The following is a 24,900-nucleotide window of genomic DNA, read 5'->3' as shown; positions in this document are numbered from 1 at the left end:
GGGGGGACATTCAGAGTGATGGCGTTTGTCTTCCCAAGTAACCGTTACGCGCGATGGAGCCCTGCTTTCCTGGGGATGGCTGAGCACCTGCTTGCCCGTGGGAAGGAGCGAATGAATTCCTTGCTTTGCTTTGCTTGCGTGCACGGCTTTTGCTTTACCCATTAAACTGTCTTTATCTCAACCCACGAGTTTTCTCACTTTTACTCTTCCGATTCTCCCCCCCATCCCACCGGGGCGGAGTGAGCGAGCGGCTGTGTGGTGCTTAGTTGCTGGCTGGGGTTAAAACACGACAGCCATCCAGACATCACCAATGTTATTTTTTAAGCTATGTTTTGCCCCTTGAGGTTCAGCTCAAGCTTTCTAAATGGCAGGTTATACCTAGCAGGACAATTAAGGTAAAGAAACTGTATTCCTGTGTTTACACAGAAAATAGGAACCATATTCTACTGTTCTAAGAGCTAGTTAATGTATAAAACACCAAAATACCTGAGTTTTATTAGGGAAGGATGTTTCATTTTATGTCTGGTCACACAGACCAGTGCATGAGAGGAAAAGAAGAAACAAAGGCAAGAGGAGAGCACCAGCCACCTTTCAGTAGGTTCCTCTAAGTCCTAGGCCCTATCAGAAAGCTCTGCCTTCCTCGGGAGCCGCTGCTCCTGCAGAAATCTCTTTGGTAACACAACTTGGTCATGTCGCTCCTCCCTAGCAGGCAGAAATAGAAGGCAATTAATCAAAACTTAAACAGTTGAGACACAAGAAGATGGAAGCATCTCTTCAGGGGCAGCAGAACCAATCTTTCTGAAGAGAGATCTCGCTGAGACACGAAGAGCAGCAAAAAGGTTTGTGCTCATTTGAAGATGAGGGCACATAAGACAGCGAGTCCAAGTGAAAGGAGCTGGCTAATGCAGGGAGGAGGAAGAAAAGCAGTGTCATCGCGGAGGCAGCCACCCACAGGACCCAAGTATGGAGCTGGCCATAAGGACAGATGGGAAGAGTTTGTGGAAAGGTCTCCAGAGGAGTCTGCCAGGCACATGTTAATCTGTAGTATGCTCCATTTTGAACGCCTCTAAACAGTTAAGAATCTCTCAAAAACTTACAATACACACACAAAGTAGGATTTTAAAAATCAAAACTCGCGAGTTTGAGCTCATCCCGTAGCTCTGAGGAGTTACACTCCCACCAGGTGCCCAAGTCCCCCCAGTGCATCCACGCTCCCCAAAGGCACAGCCACAAGCTCCGTGTTCAGCACAGACTGACACACCCGCATCCACCCAGGCAGCACCCAGCGAGATACCCGCTCGCCGCCCCCCGGGTGCCACTCTGCAGGACCGTCACTTCGAAATTCAGGTCAGAACAGGCTTTGGGATGACAGCAGACCCTGACCAGGGAAAGCGTTCACGCTGAAAAGCAGCAACGTTTCAGTGGCCAGCACTCAATTCACACCCTTGCAATTGTATTTTTGAATAATTCCAAGAAAAAAAAAAAAACTGGTAACTTGGGTAAAAATTTATTTTACATACAGACCATTGCAACTTAACTATTAATCAAGAGAAGTTATTTTTCCTTTCCAGGAAGTGACCAGCTGGTCTGAGATTAACAGAAGTCTAAGCCTGAGAGCTGGGATTTTAATTTGGAAATCAGATCTTGGGGGAGGGTCCTTCCAAGCACCACTCAGTTCAGTGAGGAGCTGCAGGACTTCAGCTGCAGGTCAGCTGCACTGCACAGTGCTGGAAGCAGATTCCCAGAGTCAGCTCGGACCTTTCCGAAGCTGAACTGGCTGAGAAAGATGATGCCTGGAAAGGTACGGATGCATTTCCAATATTTTGTTCAGCTCTCAAACTAGAAATGGAAGTGGTGAAACAGCACAACCTCTGTGAAGTACAAAACATCGAGTTACAAGGCAGCAGACAAACAGGACAGCAATAATGGCGGGGACCCTCCTAAGCCAAGTGTTCTACATGTAGCGGGTTCCTGGCCGAGTTCATACTATGGCCCTAGTTCAAATGGACAGAGTACAAAAAATACTTTGACCAATAATTAATTGTACTGGAAACAAACAGTCTACTAAAAAGCAATTCTTACTCTAGGTGCCAATGAGTCCTTAAAAGCAGGGAGGGGACTGAGGAGCTGCACTTGGGCAGTGCTGCCAGGATCATTCACGCTGCTCCATTTTTACTTTGGGAGGTCTCAGGAAGGTCCTGTTTTTCTTTTCTTTCTTCCCCTTTGTATTTGCCTGGAAATTTCTCCAGCTGTCCACACGACCATCCCGACTTTCCTGCGAACAACAGAGAGGAAAGGGAGAGTTAAGAAGTGCAAGAGCCAGCGAGCAGGCAGTACGTACCAGCTTCGAGAGATCAATAGCAATTTCCCCCTTATCCAGCATGTAGCAGCCTGGCAGCCAGGACATACAGACACTGTGAAGAGCCAGAGCAACAGACACAGCACAGTGGAAGTACAAATGAGCTTACAAACACCAGTATAAGCACTATGCTGGTTTCTTGTTTCAGAAGCAACCAGCCTGTGAGAGCCTGCTAAATCCTCTTATGTGCAAAGGAAACAAGAAACCTCATCTCCCATGGATGTTCCTGATCTGTCAGCCCAGATCGTGCCATTTCCTTACTGTCTCACATCCTTGAGACGGCTCTCCTTGTGCTGTAGCCTGGAGGCACGGAGAAGAGAGAAGGAAATGGAGAGACTGTAGAAGAGAGAAGGGAAATGTACTGCTGTCTTCTCTCACACTTCTTGCCCCAAGCTTCATCACAAAGACACAATGAGAAAAGATCTCTGGTGCGCTCCTCTCTCCTCTCGCTGGCCTGCCTGCAGAGCAGCAGAAACCCTGCCTGGGCACCAAAAAAAACCAAAAAACCAACTCCCCACGAAGCCAATCTGTGATCCCTACAGGCTGAAGGTTTCACACAGTAGGGCAGAACAAGTCCAGGGATGATCCACTTCACAGTGTGGGATCCCTACACTCAAGGCCCGTCTGGCCACGGCTGTGCCTGCCATAGCGGTGCTGCACACAGGCTCTGTCTGCTTCACTCCCCTCATTCCCTGCCACAGGATGGGGGAAGGCCAGGCACCGGCAGTGACCTGGATGATGGGGCAGAGTGCACCCTCAGCAGATGACACCACACTGGGAAGGGCTGCTGACAGGCCAGAGGGTCGTGCTGCCATCCAGAGGGACCTTGGCAGGCTGGAAGACTGGGCCGACGGGAACCTCATGCAGTTCAACAAGGAGAAGGGCAAAGTCCCACCCCTGGGAGGGAACAACCCCACGCACCAGCCCACGCCGGGGGCCACCCGGCTGGAAAGCAGCTTGGTAGAAAGGACCTGGGGATCCTGGTGGACACCAGATTGAAGACGAGGCAGCAATGTGCCCTTGCTGCAAAGGCGGCGAATGCTGTCCTGGGCTGCACTAGGCAAAGCAGGGCCAGCAGGCTGAGGGAGGTGATCCTTCCCCTCTGCTCAGCACTGGTGAGGGCACCCCTGGACTGTTGTGTCCAGTGCTGGGCTCCCCAGTACAAGAGACATGGACATACTGGAGAGAGTCCAACAAAGGGCCACAGAGATGATTAAAGGACTGGAGCATCTCTCCTTTGAGGAAAGGCTGAGAGACCTGGGACTGTTCAGTCTGGAGAAAACAAGGCTCAAGGGGGATCTCATCAATGTGTACAAGAATCTGAAGGATGGCAGAAAAAAGACTGAGCCAGGCTCTTCTTGGTGATGTCCAGTGCCAGGACCAGAGGCCATGGGCACAAACTGAAACACAGGAGGCTCTACCTGAACACCTGGAACATTTTTATTGAGGGTGACTGAGCACTGGCACAGGTTGCCCAGAGAGGTTGTGGAGTCTCCATCACTGAGGATATTCAAAAGCCATCTGGACATGGTCCTGGGCAACTGGCTCTAGGTGGCTCTGCTTCAGCAGGGGGGTTGGACCAGACGGGCCCCAGAGGTCCCTTCCAACCTCAACCGTTCTGGGATCACACTTTTGCTAGGGATAAGGCTGTGTGGCAACTTCTGTTCTAACCTTCTTGTTTCTTACAGCTTCATGGTAGAAGCTATTCTTGACATTACTAAGGAAGTGAATTTTGAGGGTGGGGTGGGAGAAAGTAGATGTTCTAACCTGCTCCTTCTAAAACACATCGAGGTATAATTCAGCTCTGAAAGCAGCCTATGAATAGCTTCTAGAAACAGCAGGCAACCACTTGGATGACACAGATATTCCTATGAGGATTCAGAAATACTGCAGAACATACACAAGGGACAAAACCTACAGGTTTGAGGGTAAAGAGACAGGATCAGAACCAGGATGCAGTATGCAGACAAGGACTGGAATCACCAGGAGCAGGAAAGCCCAGAAGAACAATGCAGAGGTACAACATGAGCACCTTTAAAGGCTGGGATTTTTGTGTTGAGTTTGTTTGGGGGTTTTCTGAAACTGAGACAGAACCACAATTGCAGAATATCAACTTAAGGTTTTTTTCCTGATGGTTTAAATATCATTCGAAGCAGCAACACACATACTCCTTTCGGATATATTTTAAAGGCAGCCACTGAATTAGTACACATACAGGAGCAGCCAAGAATCCATGTGTTATTTTGTCTCCAATCACCCTCTCTTGACGATGGTCACTATCAGAAATAAGCTTCTTACTCTCGTGTATTCCAGTGATCCACTTTGGACATTAACCCCTAGCTTTGATACTGCCTGTTCACATGGATTAAATGGTCACCAGCAAGGCTGGAGAAGACACCTGCAGAGTGGTTGAGGACATGCAGGTACCCAGAGCCGCAATATCAGTAGTTCTGCAGCTCCCCTGTTTGGTCCATCATTATTTGCTTGTGATACTGGCTCACATTTCCTCAGCTGCTATGCTTTACTGCCCCCCTACAGCAATGACACCCAAATTCTGTGGCCATTCTGGTGTGAGAACACAGAACGTCTGCCAGCAGCAAGGCCAGTGACACACTCATTTATCTCTTTGGCATTACATGACAAAACCCATGGCACACTCAACACAGCAGCATTACACAAGTTTTTCAGAATATCCAGCTTCTTATATCCATGTTATATAGCACAGGAACACAAACTCTTCCCAGCTGAGTCTCCAGAAACATCCTAGTTGTCCGCTTCCACCGGATGCCAGTCCAGCTCATACACTTCTCTCCCAGACACCCTCTTTTTTAAAGTCCTCTTGAACATAGACTGGGATCTGGCTCTGGATTAAATGAACAATCTAGCTCATCTTTTCACGAGGTCCTGCACACTGTTACTGACTTCCTTCCTGCCCACCACCCGCCACGTGTCACAAGGCTTCACCTCTGTTGTGTAATGAGGGAAGAGCTACAGGCTAGATCAAATATTTTTGCAGGCTCTAGGTTTGACCCCTAGGATAGCAGCACAACAACAAAGCTACTTCGGATACACCTAAACCTTGAACACAGGGTGGAAGGGTCAAAGGGAAGTGACTGTCATTCAGGTCTCTAATATTCATGGGAGATACAGATTCCGTAAGTGTTAGCAACCAGACTGAAAAGTACCAACAACAGTCCACACTGGTGGTTCAACAGCTGCCAGATTAAGTTTTACTGGTCACCAGTGCCCTGGGCTAAGCAGCAATTCAAATTTCTGACTACGGACAAGAATGAACTGCTGACAGAGCTGAAAAATACACCTTAATTTTCCCAGACCTGTTTCTGGAAAGGTGATACCAAAGGCCTATCAGTGGGCTCTTCTTCCCACACAATGACAAAACCCAGGCTCGTGTAGGATCTTTTACTAAGTGTCTGCTTAAATTATCTTCTAGCACCTGCAGACAAAAAGTCTCTCCTCTCTCTAGGGGCTTTCCCTACAGCATGGCCAAGAATTGCTGAGGCCCATCCTGTAAGTTAAGCTGCTGCTTACCTCAAAGTTCTTCTGCCATTCTCGCTCTCGTTTAGCTTTCTCTTGTGCCTCAATTTCCTCCTCCCTCTGCCGCTTCCTGGAAGGGAAGCCACAAAGAAGTTATGAACCCACAAACACCTACTTTAAAGAAACACAGTAATACTTTCAAAACCTCTTGGAAAGCTCTTCTGATTTCTTGGCAGATTAAAGTGCTTATCAGAAGAGATAAATATGCACACCTAAGATAGCACAGCAAATAGAATTTTATTTCCAATCTGGAAGAGCAGCGAGCAGAGAAGATGGTTTGGCACCGCTGACAGCATACACATACTTAATCAGTCAGTCAGCTTCTCTTGCTCAGCAAAACAAGTTGGACTCCTTCATAACTCTAGTGATAAGTCTCTCAAACTGTTGAGAGTACACATTTAAGAAGCTAATAAACACTTGAGTATGAAAGGTAAGAACGAAATTTCCCCCCCGCCCCCTAATTTTCATGTGTCATCAGAAGTAGCGCCCTGCAACCATCTCCCAGACTGCCTTCACCGACCAGTACAGAAACCCCGCTCTATGAAGCGCATCCACAACGAGCGCTCGGGCAACCTGTGATCAAAACACCTAAAATAGTTCAGGATCACACGTGCCACAGGGTATTTCTGGCACTTAATTAAAATTAAAAACCAATTCTTTGCATGCTAACAACATGCAGAAATGTGTCGCCATTTCACTGTTTTAGCTGGCCTCCATGAATACACACAGGAGTATATCAGCACACCAAATATATCAATGTCTTAAATAGAGGAGGGCAAGTTTCCTGTTTGCATTTCTCAAGCGCAGAGCTCTACAACCCACAGGCTGCCCAGAGAAGTGGTGGAACCTACGTCACTGGAAGTCAGCCTGACAGGACCCTTGTTAATCTAATCCATGGCCCTGCTTTCAGCAGGAGGTTGGACCAGATGATCTCCAGAGGTCCGTTCCAACTCAGACTTTTCTAAGACTCTGTAATTCCTTATCTTCTCTGAGGAAGCATGAGGGGGGGAAAGGAGCCTGAACTGCACAAGCAGAATGCTGCTCATACCTTTCATGCATTTCTTTAGCTTCTCTTTCTTTCCTCTTAATTTCCAGTTCAGCAAAGAGCTTCATCGTCTGTTTGTATACAGCTTGTTTGAACTGTAAAACACAAATTCGGTCTTAAAATAATGCCCATTAACAGAGAAGTCTGTTTTACGTAAGAATGTAAGAAGCACAAAAAGAATGTGAAGCTTATGTTTGCCCACATAACCCCGTATCCTGCCTTGACAGCAGTCAATAGCAGCAGTGTAGGAAAGGGTATAAAACACTGCTGATTAAATTCTGGCCCTGACACCAGGAAACTCCTTGTTAGCCTCATATTAGTCTCATTTCCATTTGTATTCACGAAGCTGTGCCTAAACAGAACTGTTCATTTCAAGCTCTCTTATTCTTCTGTAATTCTTCTTGCAATGTTCCACTTGACAAAAAAAGGCAAAATGGCCACTGTTTAGATAGTAATTTCCCAGCAGATCTTCTTGATGTGTTGTAAAAGTCTAGCATTGGCTTTCCAGTAGGAAATATCAGTATACTTAAGACAAACTTCCTTATTAAAGAACAGCCACAGACTTCTGAAAATCAATGGAAAATAAGATGGTTACGGGGTCGCTTTGATGATATCAAAAGGAAAAAATCACTTTGTAGGAAAAAAAAAAAAAGGTGACGACAGTCAGACTAAGGATGTCAGTGTCTGATAATCAGTCAGTTCTGTTAAAGCCTCTAATATCACTTTACTTTTTCAGACTAGAAACCAGGTAAAAAGAACTAAGTTACGTCGTGCCTTTTTTAGTACAAATGATTTGTTGCAGAACAGCACATCTATCCTCAAATACTCTATGGAAGAAACAGCCAGAGCAGCTCTTGCTACAAAATGCCACTAAGAGCAGGTTTTAGACACGCTGCGGTGGGTTCCATACATGCCTCCGCCAACAGCAAGAATGCCACAGTTCCAGCGTTCAGAACAAAACAAGAAATTCAATTCAAAAAAGACTGCATGACGCCCAAGCAATGGGGAGTTGCTCCAAGAAAAGAATTGTGTATTTTGATCTATATAATAATCTCATGATATATTTACTCTTTACGCTACAGTTAAACTGTTTTCTAAAATGTATGGGTATTACCCAATGCATGGTACCCTACAGTGGCTTATCAGAAGTTGTTCCTCTGTACGTGCAAGGATTTACAATACTCTAACAAGTCTAATAAATCCTTCCGTACTGGTTTTGACTCTTAATTCGTTGAAACACATTTTGTACTCCCCATTCCTCTGACCAGTATATGACTTACAACTTCAGGATCATCCTCTTCTACAGTGGGAGGTTTTCCATCCTTCTTCAACTGCTTCTTTTTTTCTTTCACCTAAAGATTAAGAACAAATATAAGAGTCTAAAAAGTTTTATGGCTTACATGATTATATCCAAGTAGTTCTGCATTCCTGCTCCAGTGTGGGGGAAGAACTCTGGGTGACAGTAAGTTCTTGATTTGAATCAATGTTTTATCTTAGACCAAAACCTCCTGGTCCTAGGTCCAGATAAACACATACAAGATCACTATCACATGAACTGTAGTTCATGAAAATAATTCAAAATACTACGTTAGATACTATTCATTCAACACAATCCCTTTGTTGAGTTTTTTCCATTTGTTTTTAAGATATATTCATATCCAATGTACACCATCCAAATGAGCAGGAAGTTTTTTTTGCTTTGTAATATTCAAAAGACTAACAACAACAAGCAGACCATAAAGTGTTCCTTGGTTTAGAATATCTGAGTTCTCCCACATCATCTGCTTTCTCAGATGTGTTTGTGTTTTAGTCCACCCATATCACTCAACTAACTTCTTGGCCAATGCAATCCAAGCTCCCTTCCTTATCTTATAGGTCATTTTCCCCAAACTTCCCAGTCTCCTGCTGTCACCACCTATTTTCCTCCACCTACACACATTTGAACTGCATCATTCATTCACGGACTTGAAAAAAAATATTCAGGTCAGATCATGCGGTCTGACCTAGTTATTTCAAGTACTGAATTTCACTGAATTATCTTGCACTGAGCTCAACAGCAGTCTTGGACAAAGCACACTGGTTCGTGCCTTGAGGAGCTCAGACTCCACCTGCACTCATTACGAGCTTTGCTCAGCTCACTTTTGAATGACCTCAACATGCAGCAGGTGGGCCAAAAAGCAAATTATGAAGGACTGATTACCACTCACCCCCCATCCCTGGATGTTCCTATGGAATACTTACAGTGTGTTCCACATATTCTTTTCCTGCCTGTATCACATCCAAGGCCCTCTTCTTTTGCTCCTGATCTAGCAGCAACTTGTACGCTTTATCTACAGCTAACAAAAAGCATCAACATTAATAGCACCAGTAGCCACATTCACAAAGCATCACAAGACTGCTGCTTCTTGACCATACAAATTTTGCTTTGTAGAATTGGGGGGGGAGGGGTTGTTTGGTTGGTTGGTTTTTTAAATACATCTAGGTAAGTGATATCAGGATTAGCGAAATGAGATTTGGGGTACAGTAATGGCAGAAACTGTCAGACACCTTTTGGAGTTAGCAGGGTGAACATGTCAGTCCTACGAAGTGATTTAGTTACAGGGTATGAGGTCAGTTTAAGGTGCATAACGCCTCACCGTAATGCAAAACATACACCTAAAACCAGCACATTCCTTCTGTTGCATGGTCTTTGAACACAATCTAATGCACAGAAGAAACAGTTTTTCTTGAACAATCTCGAAACCCCACGGACTGGTTTGCTGCCGTTGCTAACTGGCAATGCGAGTACCGCCACCTAGTGCAGCCCTCTGCTGAAACGCCAGCCCACACACCTCCCTCATCCGAGGCGCTCCTGTCCGCCAGCGGGGCCTCCACCCCTAACAAACATTTAAACCAGCTACAGAAAAACAGCAGTCCCAGTACTATTATCCAGCAGCCCAGGGAAAGGGTGAGAGCATTACCTTCAAACGCCTTCTGGGCTCTATCTGCATCATCTTGATTTTTGTCTGGATGCACCAATATTGACAACTGCAAGAGAAAGGATCTTGCTATCAAGATCATTTTAAGAGATGAAGAATATTTCAGAGATTTTTGTGAGAGGAGGGAAATGGTCTCAGACAGAAGGAATCACAGGGCATCACATTCCTTTCTATACAGACAAATCAGCTGACAATGCATAGAAGTGTGCATCGGTAAAAGTTTGTAAATCAAACACAATTCCTGTAATAAACAGGCGGTCTGAGGAAAGCTGCAGCTTGGGATGTACAGAACAATACAAACACCCTTCACCTGCAGTGCCTGGCGCTGATACGAACCCCTCGGTCACCCCAGTTTTGTATCCTTGGTCTTAAGAAGAAACAAACCTACAAAGATCATCCTCAACCCAAGTTTACCTTTTATTCAACAAAGTCTCCCAAGAAGTTCTCCGGTATCCCTAAGGCTGTTCAAATTAAACTAATTAAGAGTGGGTAAGTTTTTCCTTTAGGCTCCTTTACTGAAAGTTAAGAAAACTCCTTCCTGCACTCCCTATCCAGCAGAGACAGGACATTGATTACTACCATCTTTACGGCAACCTTAAATGGGCTGGAACTCACATGTTCTCCACCTTCCTCTTCCAGAGAAAGTTCTTTCAAACTCTCTCCACGTAGCAGTCTTTTTTTCAGACCTCTTATTTTTGCTGTTGCTGTATGGACTCCCTAGTTTATCTGCATCTTTTCCTAGTACAATGTTCAAAACCGGTCACAGTGCGGCAACTGAAATTGCATCAGTGCCGAAGAATGCAAAATAATTACTTCCTGAACTCTACACACGGCACTTGCTAGTCTACAGGAAAAAGGTTTGCCTCCGGTCCTAAACAGCAGCATGCTGCCGATTTACTCTGTGATTTACTACAGCCGATGTCTTTTTCCTTCTCTTGGCTGTTCTGCATTCTGTATTTAGGTGTTTGATTTCTTCGATACACAATTCCATGCACTTTTTTCATTTCATCACATTGACTTCAAAACATTTCCCTGTGGTATTCTCTCAGCCTAAAGCTAAGACAGACCCAGTGTATTGATTCGCAGAACTGAGAAGTCAGCAACAGACTAAAAGGCCATCCTCCCAGTAGCGCATATCCCACCTCCAACTTGGCAGGTACGTTCTGCTGTCAGCCAGCACAGCTTCTTGCCTAAAGACAGCTCTTGATGTTTACACTGCTCATTCAGGCAGGAGGCTACAGCTCTCCAAATATTGTGTTTCTTTGCCGCAGGCACTGATTAAATTCAGATTTCTCCTGCAGATCTGTCAACAGGGGATGTCTGAGGTAACATTTCCTGCATTGCATGGGGCAATGCAGACGGGTCAGGAGCAGGGCTGCTGCTGCTCCAGGTAACCCAGCCACCAAAAATGACCACTGAAATTCTCAAAGAAATCTCACAGAAAATACAATTCTGGATCCAAGTCCATATATTTGAGAAAAATACCTTTTCTCAGTTCTTAATTTCTGACAAATTTTGACCTTCTCTTTGAACTAAAGTTCAATAAGCTGATTATACACGGGCATATCAGTTTGCAATAGCCTCATCACACACTTTACAGGCAAAGAAGCATACCATGCATGGACCAGGGACACTTCTGCAGCTCTCCTCTTGTTGATACAAAGATTGTTCTATGCATTTCTTCCCAAAATGGCTACTCCTCTACCCAGATACAGGTTTACCACCATTTTTCTTGTTCCCAAGCACAGCTGCACAATCTCTACAGAGCTTCTAGTTTCCTTCCAGGGGCCTCAAGTGCAAAAGCCAAATACCTGCCGGAATCTTTTCTTTATCTCTTCATCTGTGGCTTCGGGATCCATCTGCAGTACCTAAAAGAGACCACGAGAGCCGAGCAAGTTCGATGGTACTCCCCACGTTTCAAGTTCCTGGCAGCAAGCTCTAGACACTGGGTTCACTGGCATACGGACACAACACCAGAAAGCTCCCCCGTCAGGGAGCTGCTTCAGGACATGAATTTTCACCCAGTAAAACAGAAACAGTTTGAGACACCATGTTTGGGACATTCTACTTTTAGCAATGCTAGATTCCTCTGACTATGCCAGTGCCCCTTCCACACTCAAGTCTCATGTAGACAGCTGCCATCCCTAAATAGCCACAATTGGTCTAAACCTTCAACCAGTCTTGTAGCAATGCTTACGTCTGGCAGAAACGGAAGCATACAGTGGCTTTGGGACACCGTTGGATCATTCATAACTGGGAACTTTGGGCAGGAAACATAGTACTTTGTAAGAACTTATTCATTCTATCATTTTGAAGGAAGACAGAAGAGTTTTACTGTTTGATTTCCATGAACCAACCCACTTGTCTATGTACTGATCTTTAGGAATGTGGCAGAGTTCAGGAGCTCTTTTATGAATTAATGTATGGAACAGAAGTCCTAAGGCAACATGTGAGCCTACTCAATGCAGGTGCACGCTGATCTGACACTAAGAATCTGTAAATAAAAACCACCCTCTCGCAGGAAAGCTACAGTCTACTTCTAAATACCTTTCTTAATTTACTCTCCCAGTCAAGTACTAAGATCTACACAGTGCTGAACACTGTCAAGGTAAATCTGTCGACTGATCTGGCTGACCAGCCCTAAACTGAGACTACAAAAAGCACCTGAGGCTTTAAAAAAGCAGATGAAGGTGATGTCAGGAAGGAATATACACAGGAAACGCTAGCTCCAGAGGAACACCAGACTGTTTTATTTACTGTCTTCCTCAGGCTTTCATACTCATTAAGACTTTATAACTGGCTGCAACTGGAATCAAACTATGTAATGTGCAAGGGAATTATCCATTTTCCAGTAACTCCTCCAAGATCGCTCACTGGTGTGAGTAGTGAGAGTCCTTCCCCCCCTCTATGCACTACGCAAGTTCAGGGGGATGAACACCCAAAATAAAAGACACAACTAGAAATGCTGAGTCAAGAGCGCTCGGGGCAGAACCTGACAAGCATGCCACCCCTAGCTGTTAGGTTCTCATTCAGAAACACCTAGCATTAATCTGCCAAATCTTCTAGCGCCATTGCATGAGTGAAACATGTCAAAACAATAGAGTTTGCGAGCACATGTACACCATCCTTCTGTCTTCTGTACCTTCTGCACAGTAACCTACATCTAGAGAATTTTTTTCTTCCTTTACGTTTGGTCTTTTTATTGAAATAAATACCCAGTAAATCTGGAAGTTGGTATACCGAGTCAGAAGGTAGGATAAAACGTTCAAACTAACCTCAAAAGGGTTCAAGTTGAAATAGGAAGATCCAGGTCGGGTCAGTCTGTCAATTTGGTTTTTTGATGTTAAAACAGAGTCTCGTTTTTCAATTTGCTTTACCTGAAGAACAAGAGAGACCTATATTAACTGACCATCACAAGGCACTTACCTGTTTTCCCGTGTGATTACTACACCAGTCATCATCACCCCATACTAGAATTCGCAATACCTCTTGCTCATCCCAAGTCTGTCATGATTTTACTCCAGCACTAGCAGAGCACGCTTTTTAGTCTCTTCTACCAAATGACAGTATTTTTAACATTACATTTTAACTACAAAAAAACCTAGAAAGCACTTCTGCATGTCTCTCCTATCGCTTGCTCAACAGCTGTGGCTTTTCTCCTCACTTTGCTCCTATACCAGCATTGTCACTGTGATTCCTTGGAAACCTGCCATGCTACTGCTATTAACCCGCTGCTGGCAGGAGAGCCCGTTAAACACATTGAGTGACACCGGTGCAAGCACACACGTCCACTTCGTTCTGATCACAGCTTATTTAGTTCAGTTCACTTTTCGTTCTTTACAGTATTAAGCCAAACCAAACCATGCATTTACATTTAACGTTGACCTTTATTTAAAGAAATAAGCATCCACCACACTGGCACTACCTTTCTGCGGGCAGGCTCAGGTAACCACATCCGAGCTGCGCACACAGTAACAGAGACTGGCAGAGGCCGCGGGCAAGGGGCCCCGCGCCCCCCACCCGACAGCGTGCCCACCAGGCGGCCAAGCAGCGGGGGGCTACGCTCAGAGGCGGCGCAGTGCACAGCTCCCGCCGGGTTTATCCCAGGGAGCGCGACGGGGGCTGAAGGCCGGGCGCCCTCCCCCAGCCGCAAGAGGGGCTCTTCGGAGGGCGGGAGCCGGCGGCAGCGAGCCCGGGGAACGCCCGGTCTCCCCGGGCCGAGCACGAACCCGCCGGCACCCGCCGCTCGCCCACCCCGGCCATTCGCTCGCCCCCTGCCCAGCGCCCCCAGCGCCCTCGCCCGCCCCGTCCCCGTCCCCGCCCTCCCGCCCGCCGCGGCCGGGCTCGGGGCCCGGCGGGTTCCCCTCAGGGCGGCCGGGCCGGGACAGGCGCCGCGCGGCCCGCCAGGCCCCGGCGCTGGGAGGGGAGGCCGCCGGCCGCCGGCGGCGGGCGGGCGGGACCGGAGGGGCGAGGCGGGGCCGCCCGCCGGCTCGGCGGCGCGGGGGCGCCGGTACCTCGCTGTAGAAGGTGAGGAACGCCTCCTCGGCGGCGCCCCCCGCCCCGGGCTCCCCCGCCGCCGCCATCGCCAGCACCACGTGACGCCGCGCGCGCACACGTGAGCAGGGCGCTGAAGCCGGCGGGGCGGGCGGCGCCCTCAGCACGTGACCGCCGCCTGCGCCATAGCAACACGCCTCGCCCGCCCCGCCCCCGCCGCCGGGCGCCCCCCGCCCCCAGGGACGGGGCGGGACCGGACGGGACGGGGCAGCCCCGGGAGCCCCGGCCAGGCCGAAGGCAGGGGAGCGCAGCCCGGGCGGAGGCGGAGGGGGGGCGGGATGGGGACGGGCGCGGATCTGCGCACGCATCTGCGCACGCGCGGGCCGTGACGCGGGGTGGGCGCGGCCCCGCCCCGGGGCGGGTCCCGTCCGCGCGGCGCTCCAAGGGCAGGCGGCGATGGCGGCGGTGGCGGCGGTGGCGCGGGGCGGCCTGCGCGGGGCCCTGCTGGCGCAGCAGCAGCGCTGGAGCTCGGGCTCGGGCGCCGACCAGGTGGGCGCGGGGGGGGCGCGGCCGGCCGGCGCTGTCCGTCCGCGTCCGTCCCTCCCCCGCTCACCGCCGTCTCTCCCCGCAGCTGGGCGAACTGGGCAAAGGCGCCGGGAAGGGCGGCGGCGGCGGCGGCGCCATCCGTGAGGCCGGGGGCGCCTTCGGGAAGAAGCAGGCGGCCGAGGAGGAGCGGTACTTCAGGTGAGCGGGCTGCCGGCCGCCCCCGCCCCGCGCAGGCGGCTCCCCCCGCCGGGCGACCACCGCGGGGCCCGGCCGGGCGGCCTGGCGCTGGGCCCCGCCACCCCACCGAGCCCCGCGCCGCGCTCTCTTGCAGGGAGAAGGAGAGGGAGCAGCTCGCTGCCCTGCGGAAACACCATGAGGAAGAGATCGATCACCACAAGAAGGAGATCGAGCGGCTGCAGAAAGAAATTGAGCGTCACAAGTACAAGATCAAGAAGCTTAAAGACGATGACTAAGCTGATGCTGTCGCTGAGCGTGCATGGCCCATAGCGGTTGTGGTGTAAAGCTGCACCGAAGACTGGGTGCTTTGGCCAACGTAATCCAAATTCCTCCAGTTATACTGTGGCCTGCAACAATGCCAAATAAACTATTCAGTCTCTCTTTTCTGCTCAGTAACTGTTTGATGAAAACCAAAAAATTCATTATCTAGTTTTAAACTTCATTGTTCTTCCAAAATAAGGCTGTACTCTTGAGTAGGCAGTCCTGTACAAAACTTCTCTATTTTCTTTAGATTTATTTGCAAGAAATGACCACTCGTACTTGGTATGCTAACTTTGCAGTTAAAGCTGCAAGGGAAGTTGGAAAAAAATGATACCTGTGTAGAGACCTGTTCACGCAGAAACGACTTTGTTTCCAGCCAGCTGTCATTGTGGTGTCGCGGGGAGGTGGCTCTCGGTGAACTGGCAGAGTATCTATAAAAACTAAGGTTCTTTTGTTGCACTTAGTGTTTAGTGCCATAAAAGAGAGAGAAAAACACTATTCTAAGTCAGGTGGTTTCACTTGCGGTGGTGCAAGTCCCTGGAACAAGACAGCTGAGATCCCAACTTCTACGTGAACGTTCTCTTCCGCAGACTTTAATTGCCCAATGTGGGGTTTTTCTGTGTCTAGTTCTTGATGTCCTTATCTCAGTCCCTTTCCAAAGAAGGATGGATTAAGATTTATTTTATGCAGGTTCAGTCCCTGCTGCGATTTTAATACACGAAATCCACCATAAAACATGTGGCAGGTGACCTGCTGACACAGTGTGGCCTTGCTGCACTAAGCCCTGACAAGTGGGGATTTTACGTACTAAGAACGGGCAGATCAGAAAACAGCCTTTCCTTCCGCGCCTGCGCTGTCGGGTCCGTGCATTGGCCTGAGCAGGCTTCGTTCCTGCCGCTGGTAAAAGCCACCCTGCGCTGGTGTCTTACATGACTGCTGCGAAGTGTTGCAGTGAATGGCCCTGGCTGAGACAGCAGGAGGCAAATCGCAGTCTTTGATGGAGAAGATGCTTTGCCCAGGGTGCGGCTGGCTGATGGTGTCCCGGTTTCCCCGTGTTAACCTGTGCCTCCCCAACCAGCTGCACCCTTTGGGCCACTCTCTGCCACCTGAGGAAGATGGCAGCTAGTGGTACAGCACCTGCAGAGTAAATGACAGCACTATCGCTCTAATGAGGAGCCCGTGCCCTTAAAATCTCTTGTTTAATGAAGATGTCAGCTGTGGAAGAGAGAGGCTGCGCTGTGAAGCGTGTCCTTGCCTGGCTTTGCTCAGTCTGCGGGAGCTGGTGCTGCAGTGAGTTGGGCAGAGGTTGCGGGTAGAGCTGTCGGTGGGGTTCGTTCTCAATCATGGCCGATTAACCTGAGCCAAAAATATGAGTATCTCCCCACCTCCCTGAGAATATGAAACCTGGTGGGAAGAATTGCACCATGAAAAGCAATATACTATTGACCTGTTTAGTTTTTACCCATTTAAAAATCTTTTCCCTATTGTATCTGTCAGCTGGCCGGCTTCCCCCAAAAGCTGTGGAGTCACTGGTGAGATGTCCCCATTGAAGACCAATTTCTTAGCATCGCCACTACAGTGGATGATGGAATAGCTGAAATAAATGTTAGGACAACTTTATATTCTGAAGGGAACAGATGAGGGCTTAAATTCATGGCTTTGTGATTTACTCTGCATTTTTGTGCGCCACTGAAATCTTAACTATGCCATGTAAGCTCGGCTGCAGAGCTTCTGCCCAAGAGCCCATAAGGGAGAGGGGATTTGCCATGAGACTCTGTGAGGGCTTGTGATTTGGACCACTGTCATCTACCAGGCTGCTGGGAGAGTTGTCAGAAACTCTGTGAAGTCCCCTGGAGTTCAGGTGTGCGGTACAGTATCTTGCTACACAGCAGAGAGCTTTCTTGCCTGCCAGCGCTCTCTGAAACACGTCTCTCTTTCCTCATCTTTCAACTTTGCACAAGTTTCAGGGGGGCTCCTACGCCGGTAAATGTGCTGGGTCCCTCACCACGCGCTCATAAACCCAGCCCATTTTCTGGAGAAGAAAGTCCAGTTAATTCACTACTTTGCAGTTCACCCCAAACTTCTATCAGATGATGGCGATGGAAGTACACACGAGGAGGACAGACAGCTGATCGAGCAAGGGGGCTGGGGAGAGAAGTCCCCTTCAGCAGGGGTTTGACTGGCAGAGGATGATTGGAAAGCTATGCCCACAGACCATGGCTGCTGGAGAAGCTGCACGGATTCCCGTTGCTGCTGCATAAAGCAGACGGTCTCCCTCCTGCTTCCACCACTTCTCCCTCTCACTCTCGGGTGTGCTGGACTCGTGGGGGAGTCACTCAGCCTGTCATCTCACCAGCCTGTCATCTCACCAGCCTGTGTTTTTGTTCTGAGCCCAATGAGTCTTTTGCTAGGTTAGCAAGTTCAATGGCTTGTAGAGTCCAAAAGTGCCAACATCACCACTAAGCAAATGCAAGAAGTATGGTGGAGGGAGCGGGGGGGTGGTGGGAGCAGTCATCTCCTATCTCTTGAAATTATCTTTGCTAAATTAGAAAGGTCTCTATTTTTATCCAGCTGGCATGATAATTGATTTTGCAGCCATCCTCCTACCAGGGATTCCACTTGGCTGTGAACCTTAATGCCTTGGGTAGCAGCTGCTCAATTTCTTCTCGTGATGAGGTTTCCCTACTGCATTCTACCCACTGCCCTCTTCTTCCAGGGAGTCCCAATAACCTACATCTCCCCGAAACCAGTTTGCTTTAGTTTAATGCCAATGACACTCTGGCCATTCCTAGTTAGCAGGCACTGTTTTATTTCCTTGGCGGTGCAAATATCTATGCCTCACAAAAGACCCCTCTCCTGAACTTGTCTCCAGAGACCACAGAGCCTCACCCACCCCACCTCCCATACCGACCCTTTCCCCCGGGCGATTCTGTGAGCAAAGAGCTCCCAGCACCCCAGTCCTGGCCACAGCACCCCATCCCTTTTCTTGCACTGGTTCTGGTGCTCATTGAAACCTTTTAGACACAGATTCGATTGCAGAAATGTCTTCCCCTCTTCCCTGGGGTTAGCAAGAAGAATGAGGTTGTATAGTGTCTGATCAGTAGCAAAGGTGGTTCAGGGTAAACGTTCGAGGGGGGCCTCTGCCTTTTGGCAAGGGAGATGTTAAATCATCTTGGTTTGTGTAGTTTCATCACCAGTGCCTCCCTTCAGAAATGTTTTTTTTTCTTCTATTGAAGTTTAAACTGTCAGTCTCTGCAATAAGTTACCAAATGACATAGATGGATGTTGCTCGTTACTGAGTCTTACGATGCAGTGGTAACCCATCGCAGGTGGGTATACTGGGTCTGGGGTGCTTTAATGAAGTTTTTCTTCCAAGTGGAGTGCAACATGGCAATAGCACCAGCTTGAAGGCTTGTAACGTGTTTTTTCTGCAGCTCCTCTGACAGTGCTTGTGATGAAAAACATCAAGAGACAGGTAAATCATAGAATACAATCATAGAATCACAGAATGCGTTGGGATGGAAGGGACCTTTCAAGCCCATCCAGTCCATCCCCCTGCCATGGGCACGGACATCTACAACCAGACCAGGTTGCTCACAGCCCCATCCAGCCTGGCCTTGAATGTTTCCAGGGATGGGGCATCTACCACCTCTCTGGGCAATCCTTTCCAGTGTTTCACCACCCTCGTTGTAAAAAATTTCTTCCTTCTATCTAGTCTGAATCTCCCCTCTTTTAGTTTAAAACCATCACCCCTTGTCCTATCGCTATTGGCCCTGCTAAAAAGTCTGTCCCCATCTTTCTGATAAGCCCCCTTTAAGTACTGAAAGGCCGCAATGAGGTCTCCCTGCAGCCTTCTCTTCTCCAGGCTGAAGAACCCCAACTCTCAGCCTGTCCTCACAGCAGAGGTGCTCCATCCCTCTGATCATTTCCGTGGCCTCCCCTGGCCCCGCTCCCACAGCTCCATGTCCTTCCCGTGCTGAGGACCCCCGAGCTGGACGCAGGGCTCCAGGGGGGTCTCCCCAGAGCGGAGCAGAGGGGCAGAATCCCCCCCTCGCCCCGCTGCGGGGGATGCAGCCCAGGAGATGCTTGGCTTTCTGGGCTGCCAGAGCACATTGCCGGCTCGTGGCCAGCTTTTCATCTACCAGTACCCCCAAGTCCTTCTCCTCAGGGCTGCTCTCAGTCCCTCCATCCCCCAGCCCATACTGACACCGGGGGTTGCCCCCACCCAGGTGCAGGACCTTGCCCTTGGCCTTGGTGAACCCCATGAGGTTCCCACAGGCCCACCTCTCCAGCCTGTCCAGGTCCCTCCGCCATCCCCTCCCTCAGGCGTGTCTGCTGCACCGCTCAGCTTGGTGTCATCTGTCATAGATATTTTTCACATCAAACGTGAAAGGTGTCTGAGTTTGAGTTACAGACAGACCTCTTACCAGAAGTATTTCAGCTACAAGAAGGTGGAGATGATTTAAGATGATTGCATTTGGTGTGATGGATGTTTCACCGACAGGGTTTGGTATCCTGGAGTGCACTGCAATGCCATAGGGCTTCTGACAAGTTATGCGAGCATTTGTGTGACTAGGAGCAAGCAGTTTATCTGGGGCTCAGTTGTCCACTTCCAGGGCCAGCAGAGAGATGCCGGCTATGGACTGTGGCCATGTCAGTGCCTGCGGTTGGCTGTGCAACTCCAGTTCAGGGCAGGAGTGCTGGGGAGTAACACAGGATTACACTTCAGAGCCAAGGTGATCGCTGGGGGTTACGAAGGTACGAGCTGTACAGAGACCTTCCCAGAGCTCCCCCTCAGCCCAGTGCGACCTGGAGGACAGGGCTCAGCTGTCTCTTGGAAATCGGTAGCTACAAACCGCCAGCTGGTTTTGGTGCAGAGCAACCAAAGCCCCAAGCTGATGTCTGAGGCTGGTAAGGCTGCGTGGACAGCGCCTAACTCGGCTAACGGGCCACAGAGGGGCTTATTGTTCTGGGTTTCCTCAGTTGCCCTGGAACGGCTGGCGGCAGGAACAGACCCCTCCGTCAGGGGTACACAAAGGAAGGGATTCTTCTCTCTTCCCTGCCAGCATCGGTGCATCCTGGTCATTCGATTGTTCCTCAGGGTTGGACTGACCCTGTTCACAACACCCTAACTCTCAACAGGCACCTACAGCACAGATTCATGAAGAAAAAGCTTAACTTCTTGGAGCGGCCTTTACATTTCAATGAGATGCATATCCTCCCTTACCCCCAGATCCTCTGCCTGTATCTTGCCCCTATAGATCATGGCCCGACACCACTTGGCCACCGCAGAAGCAGGAAAAGTGCACTTTTTTCAGCCAAAACGAAGCTGGTGGCTATTGCTGCAGCAAACAGAAGCTTCTTCCCAAGGCGCTCAGTTTGCCCTGCATCCTACACAAATATGATGGAAATTGCCAAGAAACCTTGGCTGAGGGGTGGGGACAGAAGGGACAAGAGAGGAAAGTGCTATATCCAAGATCTTTAGCAAGCTGGTTTCAGTGCAAGATACCCAGGTTGCCCAGTCTGGTCTCTTTCGGGCCTTTTTGTCATTCCTCCCTGCTCCAGAGCGGACAAGGGGAATGAGGTAGGACAAAGACAAAGCATATACTTACGTTCTCCCAAAATCAAATCAGCTGGATCTGTGCAAGGCAAACTAAACATAGCTGCAAAATATAACACGGTAATAACAGCAGCATGGCCTCTGCAGGCAGAAGTCTTCCTGAGCATTTCCTTGCTTAGGGAGGTGGAAAACACTTAGGGGCTTTCACAAAGTTCCTCACTGATAAATAAAGCCTGTAGATTTTTTTTTTTAAGAGAAACCTCCTCTCACTGGAAGCCTGGGCTTCGGCAAACGCATGAGAAGAGCTGCATGTAGAGCACCAGAGAACGAGATGTTTGCTGGAGGCAGGCACATCCACAACACATTATCTGTAATAGCTGCACTGGTAATTGGTCAGAATAAGAAGTCTAAAGCACCGGAAAAATGTCATATTCCATATATATGGAAGCTACTGATGTGTAAACAAAGGAATTTCAGTGCAAGCTTGGAAGAGGAGCGGTAGACTGATGGGAACAGGCTGAGCCTCAGCAAAACTCAGTCTCTGGCCATTAAGACAGTAGGAAAATGTCAACAGGTTGCAGGGTAAATACTTACAGCTGCTGAAAAGCCTGATCCCTTCACCTCCTCTGCTCTGTCCGCTAATGGATGTGCTCACCTTTCTCCCCTGCAGCATCCAGGGCCCCCAGGTGCTGAAGGAATCGGAACAGCAAAGGCAGCCTCGCTGCCAGGAGCCACGCTCGCCTCTCCACGTTGTTATCAGCTGATGACTGCAGGGACACCGTAACCTTCTGCATGTTCACGAGGCATTGAGACTTGTTGCCTGCCCTCCCAGACTGATGCAAGCCAGCTCTCTGCAGCAGAGATTAACCTTGTCCTTGGTTCCAAGACAGTTTTTGTTCTGCCTTGCCTTGGCCCAGGACTAAATCAGATCTTGGGCGCATCCATTTAGCTCCAACTAGAGAGAGCTGTAAGCAGTATCATTCCAGGATTGTCTAGCAAAAATTAAAATGGAAAAATCTGGCAAAAATTTAAAATTACTCTTCATCCCAGAGCATCTAGGACCTCCTTTCCAGCTCAGCTTGTTGTCTGGCACTGGACTAACCCTACCACCTGCAGGCCACAGCTTGTTCCTTTCTAGAGGTGTTCAACGTTCAGATCATTCTGGGCTGCGGCTATTGTACGGAGCAGGAGACCTAAGAGCACAGCGGCTGCCGAAGCACAGCAGAAGCTGGGGTGGCAGCAGCTGCAGAGATTCTGGAGTGGCGCAACAGAACCTGGTCTGTAAGGCAAAGGGCTGGGGTCCACAGCCAGCCTGGAGCTCTGGCACCTTTCTACTAAATGGCAAAACAAGAGAAGATACCTTCTTCTGATGTCCTGCTGCCTTGAACAGTCAAGCACTCGAAGAATAAAAGCAGGGCAGAGTTTTCTTTACAGAAAGGATGGTAAACCGTCGAAACATGGAGGGCAAAAAGACGACCTTCAACTGGTGACAAAGAGCAGGATGATGCACTCAAAACTAACAACCTGTGTCTGGGTGGCACAGGCAGACAACTGCAAATGCGCTGACGGACGCAAATGTGCCTTCGTGTCAGAATTCAGCTGGGTCCGTTACAGGCAACGTATGTGCACACAGTAGATTTTCAAACTATTTTTCTCAGTGTAACAGGGCTCTATTGTCACGTGAATCAAAGCTCATAGACTTCACCACAGCAAAAAAAAGCAACTAGACTGCTCAATGGAACCAGTATTATAAGAGAAATAATTTGAGTATACTCTTCCAGTGAAAAAGTAATAGCGTAATCCTCTTAAAGAACATAGGGTGGAAGAGTGGCAGCTTAGAGTTAATCCATGTTTAATTACAAATTCTATCTTATGAACATCAATTTATGAATTGCTTAAATTACTAATCTCTTAGCAGAAAAATAACATGCTAAAGTCCTGTACTGGCAAAAACATGTCAGGCTTAACACAAAATTGATATTGATTTTGGGTAGGAAATAAGAACTACCAGAAACCCCCCCACACAGCCTGCTAATGCTCACAACTATCTGCATATAATCAATTACCCGCAAGGGGCTTAGGAAATACCAGTGCAGAACAGATAAGAAAGTGTCAGCAATGCTATCAAGGCTTTTATTTTGGCAATTAGTACATTAGGAATCTTCCTGCTGTAAGATCCGGTAGTGCTCAACAACTGAAATTATTAGGCTGCCAGAAGCATGCATACCTCAATATACATTTTGCTGTAGCTTCATCCTGTTCAGTTGTCAGCTGACAGGTGATATCTCAGTATACTCCATATTTCACTCCTGGATACTATATTATAAAATATTTAAGAGCTTTGCAGGACATTTATTAAGCACCACTACAGGGACAGATGTTCAGATCCCTCAATTCATCTCAATTTTTGTGCTGCGACAACTCCTTAAACCTATCATTAACTCCCAGTAAAAAAAACTGCTGCAGTGAACTCGAGTGGCAATGAACAATTCTATTTCCTTCCATCTTTACACCACAGTAGACCCTGCATTCAGCAAAGACGGGCTGTCACTGCTGCCAAACCTGGAGTGGGAAGTCACAGAGGCAGTGCAGATTTCACAAGAGAAGCAGGGTGTCTGCCACCAGACAGGTTCAGCGAGACAGACTGAACACCTCCAGCGCCTGTAAGAGTTTGCCTCTGATTTCTGGATCAAAAAACTTCTTTTATTTACACCAAGCCACACATACAATTTTTACCCATGCTCCACATTAATAGTGATGCACATAAATATACTGGATACACTGTGCAGATGCATGCAAGCCTCCAGGAGAGTCATTTTGTGGTTAAACTCCTGGAAGGACCTTCCCTGCGAGCATCACAGCTACTGCTTCTCTTTCGTTACCAGACTCAAGAGGGACCGCTCCCATGACCGTACATACACACGCGTACGGAATCTCTGGGCTCCGTCTGACAGCGCCCCGGGACTCGCCTCGACCCAGCCGAGCACCCGCTTGCACCCGACGCAACGGCGGGGTAAGGACACGAAGCAGCGCCACGCCGCCGGGGCCCGCGCGCCCGTTTCCCCTAGACTTATGTATTTCTCGCATCAACTCTGCACTCATCGAGAACCTGATCCAGCAAATCAGGCAAGTTACGTTTAATCACAATTAATCACAGAACAGCAGGCCCGGCGATCAGGGCCCCTCACGCCGCCGTCCTGGGGAGGGCCCGAACCGCCGCTCCCGCGGCCCCACAGCCCCCTCCCTCCCCGCCCCGGGCCCGCCGTAACCGGCGCCGGCCGGCTCGCAGCGCGGCTCGGCTCCAGCAGAGCCCGCCGGGCCCCAGACGGCTTCGCCCGGCAGCCCGGGGGGCGCCGCGGGCCGGGAGCGCCGCGCCAAGGCCCCCAGGGCCAGCCCGGCGCCGCCACCCGCGGGACGGCGGCGTTAGTGCGGGAGGCAGCGCCCGGGAGAGGCCGGGCCGGGCCCACAGAGCCCGGCTCCCCCACCCGCCCCCCCGACCCGGGGTCGACCCTGCCGGGCACCGCCCCCGCCCCGGCGGCTGCGGGCCCGGCTCGGAGCGCGGCCCGCAGGTGGGAACCACCGCAGGCGGGAGCCGCCGCCGGCCTCGCTCCCCTCAGGCGGAGGCGCCGCCGCCGGCCCCGCCCGCAGGGGCGGTGCCCGCCCTCGCGCCGCGCAGGAGAGGAGGGGCGGGGCGGGGGCGGCCCCGCGCGCTCCCCGCGCTCCCTTTGTTCGCGGGCCACAGGCGGCGCTGCCCCTTTAAATCCCCCCAGCGCCGGCCCTACCGGCGCGCCGGGTTGAAGGCGCCGCGCCATTGGCTGCAGCGCTCCCCGCTTATTGGTCTCCGGCAGGACCGGCGCGTCCCGCC

General features: G+C 49.6%; 2 protein-coding genes across 4 annotated transcripts; one reads left to right on the top strand and one right to left on the bottom strand.

Annotated features, from left to right (window-relative positions):
• Window positions 1–1,505: 1,505 nt before the first annotated feature.
• Window positions 1,506–14,557, bottom strand: DNAJC8 (DnaJ heat shock protein family (Hsp40) member C8). Of its 3 annotated transcripts, XR_014230111.1 has the most exons (10): window positions 14,452–14,557; window positions 13,213–13,314; window positions 11,749–11,805; window positions 9,920–9,986; window positions 9,201–9,295; window positions 8,240–8,311; window positions 6,963–7,054; window positions 5,909–5,984; window positions 2,083–2,275; window positions 1,506–1,871 (listed from the first exon to the last, which is right to left on the bottom strand). XR_014230111.1 is itself a non-coding variant. In XM_082329587.1 (9 exons), the coding sequence occupies exons 1-9, from the start codon at window positions 14,518–14,520 to the stop codon at window positions 2,153–2,155; spliced, it is 753 nt and encodes a 250-aa protein (XP_082185713.1). In that variant the 5' UTR covers window positions 14,521–14,557; the 3' UTR covers window positions 1,506–2,152. The 3 variants fall into 3 exon arrangements, 2 of the variants coding, with proteins under 2 accessions (XP_082185713.1, XP_082185714.1); XM_082329587.1 differs by having other exon boundaries at window positions 1,506–2,275; XM_082329588.1 differs by lacking the exon at window positions 14,452–14,557 and adding an exon at window positions 13,863–14,212 and having other exon boundaries at window positions 1,506–2,275.
• A 280-nt stretch (window positions 14,558–14,837) lies between these two features.
• On the top strand, window positions 14,838–15,606 carry ATP5IF1 (ATP synthase inhibitory factor subunit 1). Its single transcript, XM_082329398.1, has 3 exons — window positions 14,838–14,980; window positions 15,063–15,175; window positions 15,309–15,606. Exons 1-3 carry the CDS (start codon window positions 14,888–14,890, stop codon window positions 15,448–15,450), a joined length of 348 nt encoding a protein of 115 aa, XP_082185524.1. The 5' UTR covers window positions 14,838–14,887; the 3' UTR covers window positions 15,451–15,606.
• Window positions 15,607–24,900: the final 9,294 nt, after the last annotated feature.

The sequence above is a fragment of the Platalea leucorodia genome (assembly GCF_965183815.1).
Source record: "Platalea leucorodia genome assembly, chromosome: 18".
Lineage (NCBI taxonomy): Eukaryota > Metazoa > Chordata > Aves > Pelecaniformes > Threskiornithidae > Platalea > Platalea leucorodia.
This window is presented reverse-complemented; position numbering and strand designations above follow the sequence as displayed.

Bases quoted from the DNA above. Each gene is read 5' to 3' on its own strand.
- DNAJC8 (XM_082329587.1), bottom strand. From the start codon at position 14,520: ATGGCGGCGGCGGGGGAGCCCGGGGCGGGGGGCGCCGCCGAGGAGGCG. The intron at 8,312-9,200 runs GTAAGTATTCCA...CTTAATCTTTAG, and splicing joins AAGAATATGTGGAACACACT to GTGAAAGAAAAAAAGAAGCA. The intron at 5,985-6,962 runs GTATGAGCAGCA...CTTCCCTTCCAG, and splicing joins GCTAAAGAAATGCATGAAAG to GAAGCGGCAGAGGGAGGAGG.
- ATP5IF1 (XM_082329398.1), top strand. From the start codon at position 14,888: ATGGCGGCGGTGGCGGCGGTGGCGCGGGGCGGCCTGCGCGGGGCCCTG. The intron at 14,981-15,062 runs GTGGGCGCGGGG...CTCTCCCCGCAG, and splicing joins CGGGCTCGGGCGCCGACCAG to CTGGGCGAACTGGGCAAAGG. The intron at 15,176-15,308 runs GTGAGCGGGCTG...GCTCTCTTGCAG, and splicing joins GAGGAGGAGCGGTACTTCAG to GGAGAAGGAGAGGGAGCAGC.